The sequence below is a fragment of the Drosophila miranda genome, chromosome 2 (genome assembly GCF_003369915.1).
Source record: "Drosophila miranda strain MSH22 chromosome 2, D.miranda_PacBio2.1, whole genome shotgun sequence".
Classification (NCBI taxonomy): Eukaryota; Metazoa; Arthropoda; class Insecta; order Diptera; family Drosophilidae; genus Drosophila; species Drosophila miranda.
In genome coordinates this window covers 13,692,893-13,715,735 of record NC_046675.1, presented here as the reverse complement: position 1 = coordinate 13,715,735, position 22,843 = coordinate 13,692,893, and the positions used below count along the sequence as shown (strand labels likewise).

The 22,843-nt window shown below is 44.1% G+C and overlaps 2 protein-coding genes across 2 annotated transcripts in view; one reads left to right on the top strand and one right to left on the bottom strand.

The window, feature by feature from the left end:
* The window catches only part of LOC108155874, a 72,901-nt gene that overhangs the window by 3,607 nt on the left and 46,451 nt on the right, over window positions 1–22,843 (bottom strand). The window contains exons 4-8 of the mRNA XM_017286996.2: window positions 1,749–1,952; window positions 1,562–1,695; window positions 747–1,490; window positions 546–677; window positions 55–491 (exon numbers count right to left, since the gene is read on the bottom strand). Coding sequence (XP_017142485.1) covers window positions 55–491; window positions 546–677; window positions 747–1,490; window positions 1,562–1,695; window positions 1,749–1,952 — 1,651 coding nt within the window. The remainder of the gene's footprint in view (window positions 1–54; window positions 492–545; window positions 678–746; window positions 1,491–1,561; window positions 1,696–1,748; window positions 1,953–22,843) is intronic.
* Window positions 4,580–22,068, top strand: LOC108155877. The gene is made up of 4 exons (XM_017287000.2): window positions 4,580–5,529; window positions 20,108–20,302; window positions 21,188–21,298; window positions 21,362–22,068. The coding sequence occupies exons 1-4, from the start codon at window positions 5,472–5,474 to the stop codon at window positions 21,586–21,588; spliced, it is 591 nt and encodes a 196-aa protein (XP_017142489.1). The 5' UTR covers window positions 4,580–5,471; the 3' UTR covers window positions 21,589–22,068.

Genomic DNA, 22,843 nt, shown 5'->3' with positions numbered 1-22,843 from the left:
GTTCGAAACGTTGAATGAAGCACGCTATCATACCACCACTATCATAGCACTCACCATCTTTCAGCAAATTCACGATGCAAACGCGCACCCAACGGTTCTCCAATTGCATCGCGCAGGCCATTTCCAAACGCCCCACTAAGATGGTCTCAAAATCTGCGAGTTCCATGCTGTCCATGGTGGTTTTCATCAAGTCGTCCAATTCGGAGCGCTCACTCTCACAGCTGTGGCGCATCACATAGAACTCTTGGGGATGAGGCACATGGAGCATTTGTATGATCAGCACGTCTCCGATTTGGTGCTTAGCCTTGGGGATGCGTTGGTCCTTGGGGGCCACCAATAACTCCAGGTCCGTTGCAGCGCCACCACGACTACGCGCCAGTCCAGAGTACAAAAAGGATTCGCGCACAGAAATCTTGGACTTGGTGATCAGGTCCACTTCGTGCCGTTGCTGCGTGCCACCCGGACGCTTCACGACCAAATGTGCAGGACGGCTGCAAGGGACGTTGGGTCAGTGTCTCTGAATCAGATGCATAATTATCACTTACTTTTTCATGACCATCTTGAAGTGGGCACTGGCCTGAGCATCCCATTCCCTGTTCGTGGGCTCCAGTTCGCTCAGGCTGCAGTGGACCGCCACATATGGAAACAGGGTCAAACGGTAGGGAAGTTCACGGAAGCTGCAAGAATTCGGAACATTTCAAGAGCATGGATGATGCGATATACGAGTATGCATGGAATTCACTTACTCTCTGCTGTGCACATTGATATTTAGGCCGATGTCGGGCAGAAAGACATCGTAGGTGTCGGGTATATTCGTCACTTTCTGGCGGACAAGGACGCGGTGTAGGAAATCCTGGCCCTCTTCGTAGGCAATGTAGTGCTGGCCCACCACAATGGTAGTGGGCTTGGAGGAGAGCGTCGGCACATACGAGTCTATCTCCCGGCGCAATTCCTCGGCCGCATCGATGCCCAGAACGTAAAAGTCCTCTGGCGATTTGATGGAAAGAACACTCACCAGGGCATCGGACTTGAACCAGTCGGTGGGGCGTGGTGGATTACCCCCCATCGCTTCGTTTTGATTCGTGCTGATGTCGATTGCCGAGAAGGTTCGCTCAAGTTCCTCATCCTTTGGCTGTTTGTGGATTTTCTCGGCCACTTCTGCACTCGAATTGATCATTGGCTGGGCTACTCTGAAATTAATCTTGAACTGACGCTTTTGGTTCTGTTCCTGGCTCTGGCTCTTATTCTGATCCCGCATCCGGCTGCGAATAGCAGCCTGCTGCTGGCACATATCCTCCTTGCCGCTTCTCGAGCTGCGGCAGAACGAGTTCTCGCCATTCTCGATGGACACGCTGCTGCTGCTCTGGCGATCGAACTCGGTCTGGAAGCGCACCACAATCCGGGGGTCGATGTAGTCGCACTCGAAATGCTTTTCGATCATTTGGGCCCACTTTTCGACCTTTTGGAAAAACACATTGTGGCTGGGCAAGCTGAAAATAAGCACAAGAGTTGAACAATCGTTGCTGCCACTGAATATAAGCATATCTATATATATATATACCGATAGGGATTGCCGTCCACCTTGCTCACTTTCACGCCGCTGGGAATTTTATCCAGATGCTCGTAGGTCAGACGCAACAGCTCCTTGAGCCACATATCCTTCGGCACTTCATTTTGCAGCAACTGCTGCAGATGCTGCAATGCCAGAAGAAGTTGCGTAAATCATTCATAAACAGGCATTCTCTTACCGTGATCACAGCCTCGTAGCCGTTCAGCAGTTCCATGGCTTTCTTCAGCTCCGTTTGGGCCGGCACGCTGGGCTTTCGCAGCCCCTCGATGAGCTTCAGCTCGGACATCTGGAGAAGGCCATGCAGATGGCCAAAGAGCTGCGTTATGTCGGCCAGCGCCTCGGCGGCATAGCCGCTCTGCTTCGCATCGGCCGCGCGCACCACCTGCGAATGCAAGACAAAAAGTAACGCTGTTTCAATGAAAAGATACTGAATGCAGATTAAAGCGATGTACATTCTAATGACTTGGCCACCTCTCAACAGGTGAGGTGAACGGCGCTGTCTGCGGCTCAACTTTTAATTGTGCATTTCTCAATCGGCAATCGGAGGCGACTTCTGCCTCGAATGGTGCTGCTGCCTGTTCATCCTCCTCGCCTCTTTGTTGGAGTTGCAATGATCATTATCAGAAATTGCTTGGCGCTTGTTTGGGGGCTTTGAAAGTGATTGTAAAAGCAACCAAAACTAAAAGCTAGCTGGCTTATGACAGCTGATTTGTAGCAGATGACAGGCAAGTTCGCGCCAATGGCCCGTTCTCCCATAAAAGGGCAGCCAATCCGATCCGATCAGATCAGATCCGATCCGATCCGAGACTCGACAACATCTCAAGAGTTGTCGTGTAAATGATGCCGATGCCGATGCCGATGCCGATGCCGTGTAGGAGCCCGAATCTGGCACATCATTAAAACGAAACTTGGATCGTTTTGGATCTGCCACTCCAAATCAATTCACTTGACCTTGTCAAGGGTCCGCCACTTGATGTGCGTTAGGTGTGGGACATAGACATATTCATTGTTTACCTTGTCCATCCAACCATCCGCCAAACACCACACATCGAGAGCCATTCAAAGACCGATTCATACTCGTATTCATATTCATATAGTACAGTCCTCGCCAATTAGTTTTAATGGTCGCCCAGCCTCGTATTTTACTTTTCAATAATCCGCAATCTCGGGCCCCAATTTCGAATTATCGCAAGCAGCGACCAACCATCGACTGACTATCCGCTTCCTACACAGACCACGAGTTTTATGACCGCATTAAAGAACTCTGCGAGTGGGCTCCCAGGCCAGACCAGGCCAGCCACGTAACAATAATAACAGCCAAGCAGAAATTAAGCAACCCAACCCGGCCAGCCCGAAGCACCAGGGCCCATGGCTGGCTTCCTTCTGCTTTGATCTGCTCTGGCCAAAATGTGAGCAAATGTGAGGCTTAGAAGCCAGAAACACAATGAGGCTGGCAGGCCGAAGCCTCGAATACCCTCGTCAGCCTTGCCAGGATAGAGTTAATGTGGAGATGCGACGATCTAAAGCCAGAAGAAAGGATATCTATATGTTTCTTGGGCAGCATTTATGGATCTATTAGCTCCCTGCCTGCCTGGGATAAATCTTAATTGAGAGACACTCAACGATCGCCTCTAGCTAATGGATTAGCGTTCGATTGCAGGTTTCCTGCCCGCACATCAATCATTTTGGTTTGCTCCAAAAGCTAGGGAGATAAACGCTGAGCTGATGCTGTCATAATTTGATCTGCTCTGATCAGCCTCTGGACATTTGATTTAGTATGCCTTCGCGGATTGCATAACCTTGCGACGACGACATTTAATCGGTCTTTCGATCTTTCGATCTTCGGGCAGTTCTTGGCAACACTTTGAAGCGAAAACATTGAACCTATTAGCGCGTAATTAAAGTTACACAAAAAAACCAAATAAATATGCGATTATAAAACGCAATTTTCATTCCACCGAAGTGAACATACACATTTTTGTTTAATAAACTTTTGTGGTAAAATAAGCCGACGCCAGTCCATCAGAGAGACAGAAAGACAAACGCCGCAGACAGTTCATTTTGGCCAGTTTATCAATTACAGACAAACGGACGGACAGACGGACAGATGGACGGACGGACGGGGCGGGCGGACAGCTGCACGGACACTCAATTTGGTGGCGTTTTGTGCCGCCTCGTTAGCCCACTCTCGACTCTCGGCTCTCGGCTCAGAAATCGTAATGCGTAATGCCAGCTCGACTTTTGCCATTAATAATTGTTTCTCGTTTTATATAATTTGTGTACGCTTTTCTTATATCTATTTTTGCAATTAACCACGGGGAAGCGGACGTATCTGCACGCCTCGGCGGAGCGGCGAGAGGAGAGGAGTGCTGTCCGGGCTTAATGTGATTATGATTTATGTGTGGAGGCCTTGAGAGGCTGTCCGATCCGGACAAGGCTAATTGAGCGTGCTGGGCCCAGTAGCCATTCAAATGCAGGCCCAGACCAGAGGCGATGACAGCGAACGTGGCAGAAGCTTCTCCTTTGTGGCAGCAACAAGGTCACTCGCGACACTCTGATGCGAAACTGCCGAAAAATGAAAGGCCTCTTAAGAGTGCCACAAGAAAATCCATTGAAAATATATGGAAAAATATAGTTACATGATTAATTAAAAAGCTGCAACTGCGGGTCATGTCTACTTTTTGTTCTTTCGGGTCTCTTTATGGCCTGCGAGAGGGATTCGATTCGCACAAGTGCGCGAAGGTTGCACGGAATAGGGTCTGTCGCGCGGGGAACTGTGATTCATCGGCCAATTGGAAATTGCGTAAGGCCGGCTGCCTGGCCAGATTGGAGCAGATCGGAGCATGGCCAGTTAGTAGCAGGCTAGTTAGTACAATTAAAAGCGGGCTAGCCGCAATGCGCTCAAGCCGAACATTTTCGGAGGCACGACAAACGAGTTCGGATTCACTCAAGACTGAGACTCAGAGCCAGAGCTTTCAACCGTTTGGGAGCCAGTAGACCAAGTATTCGATTCAATTGAACAGCGACTGCAGTCAGTCGAGGTTGAAGCGTCGTAGAGAGCGTACAGCACACATTAACCGATCTCCCGGCCGATACACACCCGTCGAGATACATTTTAGGCCATAATAATAAAAGTGAAACAAATGCAGATCGACGACGACGATCACGGCTCTGCTCTGTCCGTCCGCCTGCCCTGCCTTGCCTTCGCCTTTGTGTTTGTTGTTGTGCCATATTCGTGCCCCATTGTCTCGACGCGACAGGAAAAACTGAGGCAACTGCTGGCTGCTGTTGCGGCAACTGTAACTGCCACTGCAACGTGAAGCACCCGCCCGCTACTTTGGTGGCATATTAGGCAACCCCACATACGAGTGTCTACGAGTGTGTGTGTGCGTGTGTAGCCGCTTTATAGGCCAGGCCTCATGCAAATTTGAGGCAATCTTTCGCTTTGCTCCAGCAACAACAACAGGAAAACACACACACAAAATAATAAAAGCAGAAAGAGAAACAAACGAGTGCCGCAATTGCAAATTGTCTTAATAGGCGGCTGTTGCCAATAAAAACGGATTGATCGTAATTGTTTTTTTAAAACGAAATTTAACGATTCGTTAGCTTGTTCCCCTCAGCACGCGTCTACACCACATCGTTAATCGTTATCCGTTAATATTGTGTGAAAAACGATCGCGGTTTTGGCGGCCTTTTTGCCAATCGGTGTTCTCCAAGTGCATCCAAGCATCGATCATCGAGCGCAACAAGTGAGTGAGAAACAGTCGATCCATCGAGTGGAGAGCGAGTCAAAGGAAGGAGAGAAGCAGTGCAGAGTGCAGTGCAGAGAGACAGCCAGTAGTGTCCCACTGCCCCCCTAAAAGATAGCTGCAGCCGGGCATCGAAAAACAGCCGCAACATGTTGCCGAGAATAACTTTGGTGTTTATCATCATTTGTGGATATTTATTATACACGGGTAAGTGCAAATAAATCAGGAGTACCCTCCATATGCCATCAAGGGACTCCAAGTCAGGCCTTTTGTGGCTGATGATTGAGGGTGAAAGTACTTTTACTTGCCACTTTGACACAAAGCAATGTAGGGAAGTCTGAATAAACTTGAACTTTGCAACAATTCATTCAAAATTTGAGTCCAATAGATGGACTTTCAGCGTCCATTTTAATGTTTTGAAAACTGAAAACTCTTCCATATAAACCATTCCTTACATTTCAATTTGAAATGTAGTTTACTTTTTACTCAGACTTAGGTTCGTCCTCTTTCAATAGTATACTGTTTAAAGAGGGGTAGATTTACAGAACAGAATATGAATGACCGCTTGGTTTCTTGGGTTTCAGAACAGTTTTTAGTCAGAAATGCTATACAATTGTCTCTAAGGCCTTAGCCTTAGCTTAAGCATGGCAGCAGAGTATCCAAGTCCAGCTCCTCAATTTTATAGAGTACTTGCACGCATCAGCATAAGTAGCCGGGAAGTACAAGTGCTTTATGTACATAAATATTGTGGTAGGGTAACCCCTATCAGTCAGTACGGCAGCCCTAGCATATATAGAAAATAAATCCATAAATGTAAGGCCCTACTAGAATAATACCGAATATACGGTCACTGAGAAAAGGATACAGATAGAAATGGTGCTTCTAGGAAGTCTTGTTCGGATGAATAAAGATATAGCACGTACAAGTACAAGTATAGCACCAAGTATTAACTTCGTTCCACTCTCGATAGCAGGTGGTAGAGTCTGACATACCAGTACATATACAATATATATAGATATACATATACTTCAGAGTGTTCAGTTTATGGGATCGCCAGAGCGACTCGATCTAATGGGCTCGTTGCTGTACATAATGCCCTGTATAAATGTACGTATACATATAGTAGGAATATGTAGTGATCCTCAGTGAGCTCCCTACAAAGAAGCTCCATAAACAAGTACGCCACACGTCGTTGTATTGTCTAATCGGGTATAATATTTATTCTTAGTTTCCAATAGATTAAAATTAAGTTCCTTTTCATTTCTTATTACGTCCGTCTTCTCGCTTTAGAAGTCGAACACTTACTCTACTATTGATATACCTTCCAATCATACCCTTGACTATCCATAACGATAGATCGGTAGTCATCAGCTGTTTAAAGGTCTGCCTACCCTACATACATATATTTCTATATGCTCTTATTTGTAAGGAGTTTGTCTGGACTTTCCTTCCGCTATTACTGGAGGTCTCCACCGAATTTCCCTCTTTATAAGAGTCAGCTGCTGAGTCCTGCTCTGCTGCTCTGAGAGAGCTATAAGTAGAGGTGGAATTTCTTGAATCTTTCTTTCGTCGAAACATTTAGGCAGAGACTTGATAACAAGGGATTGCAGGAGTCCTTTACTCTGTTCAGAACCATCTTTCTGGTTATTGCAGCGACTGTTCCCTCCAAAGAGTGATCTTCTGGCGTTTCTTGTAGACTTTAGAATGCTTTACCAGTGCCCTAGTAGTTGATTTTTCGAGTGAATGGATAAATTCGAATAAACTCTCAAAAAATGCTCATACCTTCTCATTGCCATTCGTGCCTCATCATTTAAGTGTTGTCTGAATGCCATTTTGAATGCATTCATGGACCTATGTTTTGATAAATTTGGGTGTTACTCAACAACATAGTAGGGATAGATTATTAGGACCTCTCGTAGTCAAACCGAAAAAAGGGAACGGTCGCCATTTAGGAGGTGGCTTGCCATTCACTGTGGCACATTTGTGGCGTGTGCCACTTGCTGCTGGCTCATTCAATCATTCAACCCCCATCCAAATCGAATGCAGGAATTTGCATATCAATCATTCGCTGGGTGATATGATTGAGTGGCATATTGATTTTGGGGCTGTTTGATTTATGGGATTGATCAGACGATATTGTATTAGAGGGAGGACAGCCATTCCTAGTTCCAAAGTCCAAGCCCAAACCACATGGGGGTATCTCTGAGTACAGCAGCAAGAACCGCATTTATGGCCACACCAGCCTGCCACACGTTGCTTCTTTTGGTGCGGCTCGGCTCGGATTTAGTTAAATCAAATTACAAGCAGAAAAATGCAAGTTAGGCGCAATAAATTCAAGCAGATTACACGACAGCGACGCCACTTTGATGGACGTACTCCATACATATCTACGTATGTACATCTCGTGTATCTTTGTATCTTTGAGTGCGAGTGTGTGAATGAATGCTGGCGGCGGTGGGAGGTGCAGAGTGAACGAGTGCCTTGACGTGTCAAGCCCCGACAAAACCGCAAGCCGAAACTGCCTCCAAATGGCTGCGATGGCGATGGCGATGGCGATGACGACGGCTGCGTGTCTCTCCATTTTATGGTCCGCGGTCCCCGCCGGTCCCCTGGCTGTCTGACCACTTGGCGCGCATGCGTAGCGTATGGGGCGTTTGGGAAGAGAGCCGCGCCGAGCCGAGCCTTGCAACATCCCCAGACTCGACACGAAACGACGTGGCGGAGTATTTATATGTTTTATTGGCCAATGCGGCAAAAGTTCAGGTTATTTATGAGACGTCTTTTGTCCAAGACTTTCTAATCCGCCAAGCCCCATCATCACCATTAGCCATTAGCCATTAGGCAGACAGAGAGACACACATTCCCCCAGACAGGAAAGTTCTACTCGTATTTGGCATCTGACATTTGCCAGAGATTTGAAGGTTGCCCAAGTCCGCACCCCAAAAACCCAAAAGCGAACCAAATGCTGCACGACATTTTCTGTGGCAAATGCAAAAGCAACATGTATATATACATACCTGCATATACTAGGTATATGTATGGATACAAAAAGTAATAAAATTAAGAGACCAAGTCGAAGGCTGTGTGATCCGCCTTCGCCGTCGTCTGGTCCGCTTTCTGCGCTGTTTGCCATTTCAATGAGGTGCGATTTGTGGCTGCCTCTAATTAACCGTCGGTTCCTCAGTCGCTCTGGCATTGTGTCTGAGATTATTACTTGGATTTAATACAAATTTCATGTCAAAAGCTGTTGCCCACTCAGCCGACGAGGCAAATGTCAAAGCGTGGAAGAATTGTTGCGGATATACCCTGTACCCAGCAGTTCCGGGGTGTATTCAAATGGGGATTGGATATTCAGAAAGCCCTGACTAACTCAAGGATTAGGCTGGTCATTAAATTCATTCAATTTTAATCGTATGTGGAACATGTGGGAACCTTTGTTGATGTACTTCTTTTCTGCATACTAGATGACAAACCACTCCGAACAATATCATTTGGAACATAAATTGAATCTGGATGTGTCTTCCTACCTTCTGACTCATGTTTGATGGGGTGAATTTTTTCGGAAGAGCGAAATATTCAACATTTGGCTCTTATTCGAAGGCGAGACGAAGACACTAAGCGGCTATAAATGCTCGATGTACTTATTGGCGTTATTTTTGTCTACGTTCTAATAGTGGTAGCTCATTTCGTTCATCTTGTGCCTCTTGGGATTGAGATTCATGAAATTTCTACATGCTCACACGCACACTTTCGTTATCTTTTTGGATTCGTTCGTCATTCCACAGCCAAAAATGGGCCACCTTGCGTCGTGCTGGCATTTTTCATTAATATAGAGTATAACAGATCATAGAGTATTATGCTTAAGCTTGTGCTTGTGTAAATTCCTCTACGGAATCTCCCAAACGGCAGTACCAAAGTCCCAGTCCTGGTGTTATAAAGCGAATAACCCTATGGAAACTATATAAATGTGGGAGTTCTTAGTCTTGCTATCACTTTTGCTGACTGCATACTCCTCTTGAAGGCAGTCACTCGACAAGCACACACAATCTAAAATTTGAAAGTGACTGGTAATGCCAAGTGCTTCATAAAGTCGCGATTAAGCGGCGGATCTAGCTCTCTGTTTGGATCTGGGGAATGCAGCAAAGTTCCTCAAGCTAAGGGGCCCATCTCGAGACGAATGGCTTCCCACTCACATTAAGCATTCATCCGACACAGGCAGCCGCCACACAAATCAGCCGCACCAAGCCAGCACACGGCGTATACGTAATGCATGCCACTAACTGCTTAACAACCTTTTGCTGCCACTGCCGCTGCTGCCTCTACTGCTGTTGCTGTTGGGTTAAAAGCCAGCACATCCGCTTTAGGCATCATCGGTCGCAGCAAATGATTTGCCATTCGAATGCAAATGATTTTCAATTATTGCGAGATGCGATGCCAAACAGCTAATTGTGGGAAAACTACAAATGATTACCAAGCGGATGCCTTTATGATATCGAGTCTCAGTCTCAGCCCCCGGTCACATATGCGACCCACTCTATGGGTCAATAAATTCTTTGTCGCACTAGGATGTGGGTTAAAAGCCACCGTGGCACCAGTCACCAGGCACCAGGTGCAGGAAATATTTAGCTTCGTCCCAGACACGCAATGCACTGCAACAAACATTCTGCATCTGCATCTGCATGTTCATATTAATTGATTTATATGCATGGCTAACAACAAATGCAAACACCCAGAAAAAAGGACAGACCGACAAAAAGACACAAACATTTTTGCGCGTAAGTCAAACATTTGGTACACACGAGAAAACAATTTATGCGGCTGTCAGCCAACAGCCAACACATCGGCTTTCGGCCATCGGCCATCGGACTGCATCGGACTGCATTGGACTGCATTGGACCATGGGGACGGGACCACCTCCCCAGCGCTGACATATGCAAATGGCTCGCTCGAACACGGCCCAAGACAACAGCTCCAGCGATAAACTGCACAAAAAATGCAAAAACGGTTTGCGGTATGCCACACACATAATACTAATCCCAAGTTTTAATTTCGATTTCAATAGAGTTTTTCGCAATTTGTCAACGAAAAAAAAAACCCCAAAAGAAATATGAACAATTTTTCTTACAAAAGAAAAAAAAAATTAAAGAATCTAGCACATGCTCTTCTTTGGAATTGTGCCATGAATTTGGTAATATAATAATATAGTTATAGAATCGAATACAGATATCCTTTGCAGACATTTAGCATCAATATCAGGCTTCGGCTGCCTGTGGATCTTCGCTTAAATGTTGTTTAAAATTTAAAACTATTTATTTTAAATCAGATTTATTTTTTGTACTTATATAGTGATTATTTTTTAAAGTTGAACAATGATCAGCTTAACTGTATAGAAAGAAAAATGTATAACATAAATTACTCTGAGGCCTGCTCTCTGACACAACTTAATTTTGAAGAAAGAAAGTCCTACGGCTTTTAAGGGAGACGCTCCAGACTCTCATTAGAAGGAAGATGTCTAGAAGGATCTAGAAGTCCGCTTAAGGCAAAGACAAGGATTTTTTTTTGAACAGACTCGAGCATATCTTGATATTACTGGTAATGAGTAGACCAGATGCAGGAACCATATTCCAAGATGGGCCGGAAAAGAGAAACATACAATAGTTTAGTCATATAAGGGTCGAAAATTTCCTTAGACCATCTTTTGATAAAACCAAGGGCTCATTACAACATAGATTAGGAACAAAAATAATGCCCAAGTCATTGAATCTACAATTTTTATAAAAAAGTTTGTAGTTCTTTAAAACCCTGAAAAATATTAAAAATTACATCTTTTGGGTCTTCCCTCTCAAAAAAGTACAATTCCCTGAGCTATAAAATCCCATAAATATTCAACTGCCGATCTATCAGTTATCCCAAGAACCCCAAAGTGAAAATGAACATTGTTGAATATCTAATAATCATAAATAACCATAATTGTCTTTAGAAAATGATTCCAGAATCATTATTTATTTATATAATTAACAATTATCTGCTAAGAATTAGAAGAATTAAAACATTAATAAAGGAGAGAAGGAAATAAAAGAATTTACAAGTTTTCAAAGTGAATAAATGAACGTTAGGGCACCGTCTGCTTTAATGAATTATTCACAGTGTCCACCATCGAATTTCCCAAAGTAGAGGCCTGAACCTATAATTCTTAGATTCCTGGAAAGTATCTTTGCCACTATAATCCAAAGAACTCCCTGCTGAATCATTGTCACATTCCTGTGGAGTATCATCCTTCGGAATCACTCAACGAACTGGCATTAAATCTTCGACAGAATCATCCACGCAAAAGCCCCCATAGAGTCCATTAAATCGCGGCTCATGTTAATGCTCTGGCATAATTTTCAATTAAAATGAAATTTGTTTTGTGTGCGACAAATTGCGGAAAAATTCAGTCATTTATATTTATGAGACATGCGACATGAAAAACGGCCCGGCCAGACGCGGAAAGCGACCTCGACGGAAAGCCGAACGGACGGACGGATGGACGGACGGACGGACGGACGGTCTGGAGGTTTGGAAAACTGTGGGAACCAGTCGCCGCTTGTCCTTTCAATGCAATTAACATGAAATAAAAATGCATAATTACATATAAAAGCTTATTAAACTGTGTGTTTGCAGCAGACAACGATGATCGGATCACCAGTGTTTGGGGATGATTGTTTATTTTGTGCCTTAAAAAAGTAGAGAGAGAGAGTCGAACACTAATGGGGGATACAGGATAGACCTGCTGGAAGAGCACAAAAGTGCTATTTTCTTTTAGTAGAATTGGGAATCTTAAAAATTGACGATGATAATGTGGGAATATGTTGAATAGAGGAAAAGGAAAACCTCTTTTTTAGGGTTCCAGCATATTTTATTGGTAGAGATATAGGATAGAGCTAGCAGTGAAGAAAGGGTGAAAGATAGGTAGTGCGCTCTGTTTGAGTACATGCCAGACTCGCTTGAAAACTCACCCCTAAACGCTAAGCTACTCTGTGTGAGAGAGAGAGTGCGTGAGACACGAGTGCTGGTTTTCCGTATTCTCGCTATAATAATGATCGGTTTCCAACTAGATTCTGTAATCTGGTGGGTAAGATAATTCTACGACTGGGGTATACGTACTTCTGGCTATTACATAGTGTTCTTCTCGATTTGTTTCTTGTAAAAAATCCTACTGCATAGTATTTACATAAAAAGTCTTTAAAGAGTTGGTGAAACCCAATCAATTTCAGCTTCGAATCACTTCTTACGCGATCAAAATACCCACAAAAATAAATGTAATTTGTAAGATTGATCACACAACTGGCAACGAACCCTTCCTCGAGCGAAATTTCTGGCGCTACCTCCTACACCACTCCAAATGCAAATTTATGCTTGTAATGAGCTGCCGTCGAGCAGACCGAAACCTGTATAAGTCCCATAAATTAATGCCATCGAGAGAGGAGTTGGAAACGGTTTGTATATTTGGGCTCCACTCTGGCCACCGCCCATGAAATCGTAGGCCTCGAGCTCCGCGTTGGCCCGGTTACGTGGCAGAGTTAAGAGTTAACTGGAATCGGTTAAGGCGGTTTACTGGATTGGATATTGGCTGTGGGATATAGTTATATGTAGTTATGGTGGGTGTCTTGTGGCCAGCGATAACAATCCAAAGACAACGCGAGAGTGAGACCGAGAGCGAGCTGTTCTAACGGCGATTCGTATTAAATTTGATGCGGGTTTAAGCCAAATGTTCTCCCTCTTGTAAACAGTTTGGGGCCTGGGGATTTGTTTTGGCCATATCCGAATAGATTTTCGGCTGCGTTCATAATTTAAACGTTGCAGCCATACTGTGGGGCAGGGAGTGGAGTGGAGCAGGGTTCGGGACCAGGAGGACTGGAGAATGGGTGCTGGCTAGACAAAGCGCCTGCCTTTGAGCTATTTGCGGCCATTGAAAGCGTTGCCGTTGCACGAACGAACTCGTTCGTTTTGTGGCATTGTTTTAGGTTTTTGGCTCAGAGGTTTGGCCCGACAGTTTATGCAATGCATTTAGTCAATAGATTAAGGAGGCTGTGGACTACACACACTTTTCTCTATACTTATATACTCGTACCTGTATGTATCTAGATATATGTGTGTGTGTGTGTAACAAATCGTGACTGCATGAAGTTGCCGTTAAAATATACGACTGGCCCCACAACACAGCACAACTGGCGATCCAGCGACATAAAAACTATTTTATTTTTCGTTATTTTTGTTAGCCCGTTTTTAAGGTGGAGCCCGCGACAATTTTTTCGCTGATGGTTCAGTTGATTTTTTGGCGGCCCAAAAGATGGAAGTGGCTTTGATTATGGCACTCGTACGAGTGCTCCACATATCTCCTTCATTCGGTAGATTGTTTTTGCGGATAGAGAAATCTAGTTTATTTCCTTCTGGCAATTGTAAAAGTTATATATTATTTGGTTTTAGAGCCTTTGTGTTTTGAAATCTGTGGGAATCAAAAGGCTATAAAAAAAACCCAATCTCTTAAATTTTGTGACAATTTAAGAGTTCTAGGGTTTTGTTATGTCCTCTTTGCTATATCTGTACAATAAAATTAAAGTGGAGTAACGGCCAGGGTTACGGCTGCAAAGCATTGCCTCGCAGTCGCGTGGACTTCTCCGGAATCCGTCTGCTCCTTCCGCCTTCTCTCCAGGGATCTGAGTGTTCGATCACCTTCGAGTTCTAGGGTGTAAGCGGAGATCTGTAAGTCCCTTAACAAGAACGACAGCAAAACACAAGTGGAGGAGGACTTATTCAATATAGTCCCCAAAATATCACGGATGTATCCTTTCCGTGGGTCTAGCGATAATAATTGAATACAAAATTGTACCTTATACATCATCGTAAGATTATATATTTTAAGCATAAAATTCAGTTCGAATTTAGATAGAATTTTCATTGAAGTTCTTACTCTCTATCTTATTCTTTATCTATGTAAAGAAGTAGTTAGCACTTTCCTGTCTAAATTAACATTTACCCTTAAGATACCACCGATAAGACTTAACCGATATTTCAAAGACATAACCGATAAGGGGTTATCGATACGACATTCGTTCTTTGGAAGCAGCAGCGAAAAGTTGAACTAAAGTCGAGAGAACAGACTCGTTTGAAGCATATACTTGGAGCTGTTATTCGATCTAAACATATTTTATAAACGATACTTTCTATTATAATTTAAAATCTATAAGTCCATTAAGGATACATTTGTTTAATAAAGAACTCCCTGGAGTTCATTTTTGTGGGGACACAGCATCTCCCATTCGACTGGCTCTCTTCTTATAGCGAAATTTTAAGGCTTTACCGCCACTACCTGGCAGATTTATGGAAATGTCGGCTGTTCAACGTGCATCGCGGGCGCCGCATGCCGCATGCCGCATGCAACAGGAAATTCATTTACATAATTTTTGCGTTTGGCCATTTCGCATCCTTTGCGTTTGACTGGGCATTATCCTTTTAATAAGCGGATGAGTGGATGGAGCGAGGGGACAGAGACTGGGCAGGAGACACCGCTGACCAAGCCGTGTGGATAATCAGCCTATCAAGGATTCAATTATATAATGAGCTTAATTTATTTTGCGCCGCTTTACGCACAGCCACAACAACAACAACGAAGAGGAGGACAACACCGTTCCATGGATACGAGATCCCACCATCATCGTGGGCTCATCATGGCAACTGAATTATGTATATTGTTGTTGCTGGCGGAGCGCCGTTGTATCCCCGACTGTGGCTGTGGTTGGGGCTGCCTCTCCCGCCGGCAGTTGCTGTTGATGTTGATGTGGAAGGATGTGCCGTGGCGTCGTCTTTTGCTTTTTTATAAATGATTTATTTACCCATAATTGTCGCCTCGCATGGCTTTTTGAACCCTTTAACCGATTAAGGCCCAGAAGAACGGGCATTGTTTATGGGTTTTCGGTGAATTTAAATGCGAAATCTTTACTCAAGCATATGGAATGCTCTTAAACACGGTTGCCAGAAGAATTTTCTCAAAGTAAAGACGGTACACTGACAGAAACAGAACATTCCATAAACGGAAACCAAAACAAATCAGTTCGGAAGTGTAGAATATGTTCTTAAAAACATATTCCTATTTCCATAATTCAGCTCAGGATTCTGTGTTGCCGGTATGTACCAACCTTTTCTTCTAGGCTTTGATCTCCGTCACTCTGCTGTCCGTTACTCTTTTCATTTGCCTATGCCACCAATAGATGTACTCGTGAGAGGATAGGTATTGAGGGACTCGTTCAGAGAGGTTCGTAAGAGCAAGGCGATAAGATTCTGTCCTCGAATGTAGTTCAAAAACAGAGAGGAAAGTGTCTGCCCATGAATTAATCTTTAAGTAAACCATCGTCCAAGGAAGAAGGTGTCACAAATAATTGTGGAACTCAGTTATGCTTCCCTCATAACAAAGAACTCGTTATTTGCGTCTTTATGCTAAAAGAAAATCACAATGAATTAAAATATGATTGAAAACTTAACTCTTTTTTATAGAACCCCGAAAAAATACCTTAATTTCTTTTAAAATACTCTTTTTTCTTTGCCCTTCGAGTAAGTATCAACGATTTTCGAGGGCTTAACTGATTTACTGCTGTTATATCGAAAGTTTTGTATAATTTAGATGCAAAAACAATTTGCAATACTTAGTTAGTCAGACTTTCTCTTCAAAACTTTACCTTTCGAGTGCAAACATTAATAATTCCAACAGGACACTCCTGATAACTGATAAAGAGAAAAGTCGCCTAATTTATGGGAAGCTCAGCCATGGAGTAGGAGTCGTGAGAGTCCTATTCCGTGGCTATAATCCTCAGACAGAGGCAGAGCGGCACAGGAGGCACATGGCACATGGCGTGCCCGACTCTCAGATGCGTCTACGCTGATACATATTTTGTGGCAATTGTGATTTATTTGGCCAAAACGAGGCCTGAAGTGGCTTCGATTCTTATCAGTCGTTCGGTGGTGCGCTGTGGCGTGGTGTGGCGGAACAAAAGGTGCCAAATTCAACGCAAACTCAGCCCCAAAACGACAATTACACAATTGTGAAATGCGTTGCAGTGGCTGGGGCTGGGGCTGGGACTGTGTGTTTCTGTTTAATTTCCCCCCAGCTGCTGACTCAATTTCGCGCACACTCCACACCAAACCGAACGAAAGGCAATTACTTTAATTATGCGACTGCACAAAACCGAAAACCAAAGCCAAACCAAACCAAACCAACAGCAATAGCAACAGAAAGAGCAAGAAAACCCAATCACATTGGCGACGACAGGCCACCAAACCGAACTGAACAGCGGCCGAAACGGGGGGCAAACCAAACGAAATCATCAGATTTGATGGTGCAACCCGTGGAAGGAGCAGAGTGTGGCGGTGGCACCAACGTCCGTCCAGGTTACCTAACCCAAGCCCCAACCAGGCCGGCCCAAGCCGGCCCGGGCCTGATGTGACAAAGGGGTGTGCCCCCAGAGCCAGGCCATGACGACGCACTCCCCATCCGTTTCCCCCCCCCAAAAAAAAAAAGACTCCTTTTTTTGTGGATTTCTTTTTCTCTCACGCACAAAACTCTTTGACATTAGGCCCCAAACAAAAGCGTGGCTAATGGAAGCGGCTTAGATACAGATACAAAGATACAAAGATACTTGCGCGTATCAGTGCCAAGTTTTTACAATTTGTCGCCGCATTTGCTGTTTGGCCTCTCTCCACTCGACTCTAATTACGATTTGATTGTTTTTCTTTTTCGCAGTAATTATTTCAATTGTAATACATTTTGTTGTTATTTTTTCGAAATTTTTACGATTTAATGTTGCAATTTGTCGGCCGCAGTGCTGTCTGTGTGTGTGTGCTAATAATTTAATTTTAATTTTATGCTTTCTGCATTCGATTGGCCGCTATGTGGGAGTGGGAGCCGGCAGCCGGCAGCCAGCAGCCAGGGGGGGCGTGTCTCTGCCTAATTGGTTTCTGCTCTCTGAGCCATGTGCTCCCCGTTTGGACCAAATAATTAGCTGCTCTGTGGCTGTGGAATACTTATGTAAATTGGATTATTTTCAGGGGGATTTTATTTTGTTTATTATTTAGATTTACTTCCATATGCGTGTAGATTACCACACAATTCATATGGATTACCATTCATATAAACACATCGTACGAATAAAACTGTAAAACTGGAATAAAACTCCCTCTAACGTGATCAAAACTGCCTGAAACTGGCTTCAAGTCCAATTGCTCTACTCGGGCATTGCAACAGTTCTCTCACTTCCTCCAAAAACCATAAAAAAAACCTACATACGAGTATATTGTGGTCCTAAGGCATTGCATTAAAAAAAAAAGGCTATAAAATATTTATTAACAAATTTTTAACGATGTTTATAATTGGGCGACGATTTATTGCAGATTTCCTTTAACTACGGATAAGACTTTTATGGGCCCATAGATTACTTTCAGAATAAGAAAACTTTTTGGCATTTATTTTAGGGGTATGTAAATTTTCTTTGATCGAAACCAAAGACTGAAATGAGTTGTAGTCTTCTACGAATGCTATTAAAAATATTCCAAAATGTTCACTAAATAACTTTTAAGTTTTCGATTAAAATCGTAATTAGATTGTTAGACCGATTACTCATCGGCTATCGCTTTGCACAGCTGCATTGAGATCGCCTCCTTCCCTTGTCCGACCACAATCGATATCAGATGAAAGGCAACAATAAACGATCGGGCATGGCTATGCCATAATTCAACACAGCAATTACACAACCCAAAACACGGCCCGCGAACCGAGAACCGAGAACTGAGGAGTACAGACAGCGCCGGAACAAGGTTAAGGTCAATTACAACAGTCAACAACGACGACGACGACAACTGCCAACCAATGTGAATAAATTTCGCGTGAAATGCATTGTAGAATACACAATTCAAGAACTAGTTTTGTGTCGAGTCCGCTTCCAGCTGCGGTGCATGAAAAATGTAAATTCAAGAGGTTCGCTCGAAAAAATAAACACATAAAAAGATATCCAAGGCAATGCCAAATTAGTGTGGGGTGGGGGGGCTCTGAAGGAAGCGGACGAGCTCAGAGCTGAGCTGAGATCAGAGCCGCAAATGAATCAAGTTTATGTACAACAACAAATCAAGCTAATGAGCCCCGAAACGGAGTTATGCAAAATCGGAAAAGCTAAATCAGAATGCACAAAATTAACACAAGCTTTTGGTAGCACCGAATCTGCTATACCCTTGCCAGCAGTGGAGCACTAGGGGGGGTCTATTTAATATCCATTACAGTGTGGGTTAGTTTGGGCTTTAACTTTAGAAATTCGACAAAATATGTTATTGAAGGTTCTACTTTTTGTTTGGTGTAATTTGTATTTGAATATAAAATATTATCACAGATAGAAAATCAAAAAATACAATTATGTAGTTTGCTGTTACTGTTTGACCAACTTATACAACAGTTAAGTGAAGGATTCTACTAAGTTTACAAAGTTTTGGTTAATTTGGGAGGTATATTATAATGTATGTAGTAATATTATCGGATGAGTAAATTGGGTAGCTATTATTTTAAATGTTTATGATACAAAACAAACTTTTTTCTACCATTTGGTAGTATATCCCCCATATAAGATTCCCACTTATTCTTATAATCTATTCCTTTAAGTAGGTAAAAAACAGAAAAAAGTGCTTAAATCCGCTCAGAGGGATAATTGATATTGAAATTGTTAGCTGAGTGGCCAAGAATTGATCCTCTGTCTCTGTCACTGCCAGAATCTCGTAGATTACAGATCTCACAACATATAAGCATATATTCTGTTCAACTCAAGACAAACCAAATCGAATGAATAAACTATATCAACCGAAGAATTAAACAGTCAGTGTTCTAGCCTATCAAAAGGAAGACACTGCATATGTCAGATGGCTTTTCTGTCCACAGATTGGTCTGTCCACATACAATAGGATACAATATCTATCTATCTAGCCATTGATTATGATCACCATACATTACAGCCACGTTGTGTAGGCTTTTGAATTAATTTTTATGAGAAAAAACTGCCCACTTCAGGCACACTGGACTGTATTTTGTTTTTGCATTCTCGGTGCTTAGCTTCGGTCTGGACTTTCGGAGCAGCGTGCACCAATCCCTTGGTATACTTTGTTATTAGATTCGCGGGAGCGATCTCCAGTTGAGTGCACGCCAGGCTTGTATTTTGTTGAATAAATCTCTGATAAATGGGATGTGCCTTACAGGATCAAGTTAATGTCTTTCCTGTATTACTATCAAGTTGCCCTCTCCGAAAGGGTGTAATAAAATGAATAAACATTGAGCAATTACCACAGCAGAGCTCTTTACTCAGCGGCAAGTCTTTTCCCACTGCCAAAGAAGCGCACAAGGTCAGCGGCAACCGCACGAAACTTGTCATCAGAAGCAAACGACGACTGCAACGGCAACTGCCACAGAATGGGAGAACAAATGTTGCACAATAGTTGCTTGCAACGCCACAAGCAGAGCCAAGCAAAGCAAAAGCCAAAAGCGGGTCAGACGCTGTTGAGGTTAAAGTTAACTTGGCTTTGGCTACCGTCGCAGTCGTCTCGAGAACTGGGTTAGGAGTGGTTGGGCAAACACACATTCGTATTTGTATCTTGACATTAGCGCCTTAATGCTGGAATCGTAGTTAACTTTGATGGTTTTTGGCCCCCGGCGAAACCTTGAACTTTAGAGATTTGAGGCTTGGCAAAATCGAGTAATGGATGTCTCATTTGCTTGCAGATTGCCGCGAAACGGTCCGTTCGAAGCGAGCCAAACGCCCACGGGCCCCGGAACCGGTCAACTTTGAGCCGGAGCCGCAGCAGGATCTGGAAAACGACGAGAGCGGCAGCCAGGAGAAGGATCTGCCGGAGATACCAGAGAACTTTCTGAGTCCATCGGTGCGGGAGTATCTGGAGCTGGGAAAGTCCATTCCGGGTAAGTTTTTGGTCTGTAAAGGAAGGTCTTTTAATGGAGTTGTGTTCCATGCCAAATTCCTAGAAGTTTTCCCAATTTTTTGCTTCCCGAAAGATGGTTATTAGATTATTCAGAACCATCCTGTCAGAGACTGTTCAATTTCGTAGGTTTTACTTACAAATTATACCCATCCTCCCACTGGGAGAGATCGCCTGCACTCCATACTCTATGAACTGGGTGCCTGGTGGCATTCTGTTGATGCCGATGACAAGTCAATCAATATGCACGGCCCCGGCCTGGTCATTAAGGATGCCACAGCCATGACCACCAATGGCGAGGGTATGGGAATGGGTCGGCCTAACCCAGCAGCAGTGCAGGAGCCGCCTCCGGACTGGGACTTCCCGGATCCCTATCCGGCCACTGCCAAAATATATTTTTGTTCCGTTTTTTGTTCGGGTCGGAGCTGAAGATGAGGCGAAATGCATTTCGGTTGCCATCATCAGCATCAGGCTCGAAAAAAGAGAGTGCGAGATTTTAAATTATTTTCCCTCCGAATGGCACGGAATGAATATTTGGCACAGAAGTGCATCTACTCGTAAATTCATTTATTAGCGCCAGAGACCCGCCGCGATACGATCCGAGCGCCGGGGATTTGTTTATGTCGCGTTTATTTTTTGGGGTGCCTCTGTTCTGTTTTTTGTGCTCGGACCGGCACTGGGGCCTGCATTTGACACTTCCAGGAGGTGGAGAGAGAGTCCTGTGGGGGGTACACATTTTTTTCCGGCGGTTTTCTTGCCCGTAAGGTTGGATGAAGTGAAATTGATTGGAAACCGACTGCGTGACATGCAGTTTGTTTTGTTTTGTTTGCTGGAAGCGCACTAATTGCAATAACAAAATCATTCACAGGTCGTCCTGGGGTCGACTATCCCATCCTGTCGGCGGTGCCCTACACGAACTTCTACTGCGACGAGCAGGAGTATCCCGGATTCTTTGCCGACATGGAGACCAGGTGCCAGGGTGAGTATTTCCCCCCCCATACCAGCCAACACAATCGCCAATGAGAGGTACCTCTCCTTCCAGGCTGGCACTACTGCGACATCGATGGACGGCAGGCCTCGTTCCTCTGCCCCAACGGCACCCAGTTCTCGCAGGCCGTCTTCGTCTGCGACTGGTGGTTCAACGTGCGCTGCGATCTCTCGCCACGGCTGTACGCCATCAATGCCCGGCTCTACCAGCGCCCCAAGGTAAACCCCACGCGGCCGCATCGCATCATCACCAAGCAGCTGGTCGAAGACATCTTCACCTAGGTCCTGGGCCAGTATCCCCCCTCGGATAGCCCCAGTTTGCCGATGCCTATTAGATTGTAGAGTAGGTCTTAGGCGAGTAGTTAATCCCTTAGGCTAAGATTGAGCTTAGAGTTTGTACCTTAACATTTTAAAGATCTGATTAGATACCATTCTTTATTTTGACATCTCATATATCCTCAAATTAAAGAATTTCCACTCCAAACTCCATCCTAAATGGAACTCCTAAGCGTATCTCTGGCAATCATAGCTTTCTCCAACTGTTCATCAGCTTTTTCCCCAGCAATGGTTCTATAAATCTCTTCACATTCGTGTACCTAGATGCAGATATATTTTAGTTTACTTCTTGCAGGCATTCCTTGGCTAACTTGCATTTTGCTTAGGTTAAGTTCTTAGTTTCTAGTGGGAGTTTCTTTGTAAAATACACGTATTACCTATCTTTAGGATTGTACATATTTTAAGATTCCTAAAAACAAATTTAAATAAAGATTATATCTAAGAAAAAACAAGGAGGAATCTTGGTCTCGGACACTCTGGAGTATATGGAAATGTGGTCTTCCATGGGGTGCACTTTGAATTACAGGCCTTTTTTACACTACAATCTTTACAATCTGACAGTGACACAGGGATAAAAGATGTTGATCTTTGGGAATTAGTCCCAAAGCAACAAAAAATTGGAACGGAAACAGCTTTCAAAGGACCCCAACGAATTGAGTTAGTACTAACTGCAAGGTGGGATACAACAAATTAAGAAATTCTTCGGAACTGAGAGGTGAATGCAGGAGGATCTAAGGAAGGGTGTCGATTTAAAGAGCTAGAATCCAAGACGAAGTGCAATACCAAGAGAGCGCTAGGTGCCGACTAACTTGAGAGGCAGGCGGGCCGAAGTGCCGAGGCCCTAACGCAAGCGAAGCTTCGACAAGAGCGCGACAGATCGAGAGAGCGATGGAAAGAGAGCGAAAGCGAAGGAAAGAAAGAAAGGCGCGATATGAAGAGAGAAAGGCTACATAGACTACTGCCGTGTGCGAGAATATAAATATATGAAACATGCCTTCAAGAGGACGCCACAGGAACTACTAGCCTCCGAGAAAAGCACCTCGATTATAGAGGACTTTAACATCCCATAGGCACTCCCGCTATGGTTCATACCCCCATTCGGAAAACTTAAGGGCCATATTGGTCTACGCGTAACCTCGGAAAAACCTAACCAAACCTAACCGGATGACAATGCGGTGCAGTGGGCAGTGCAAATAACGAA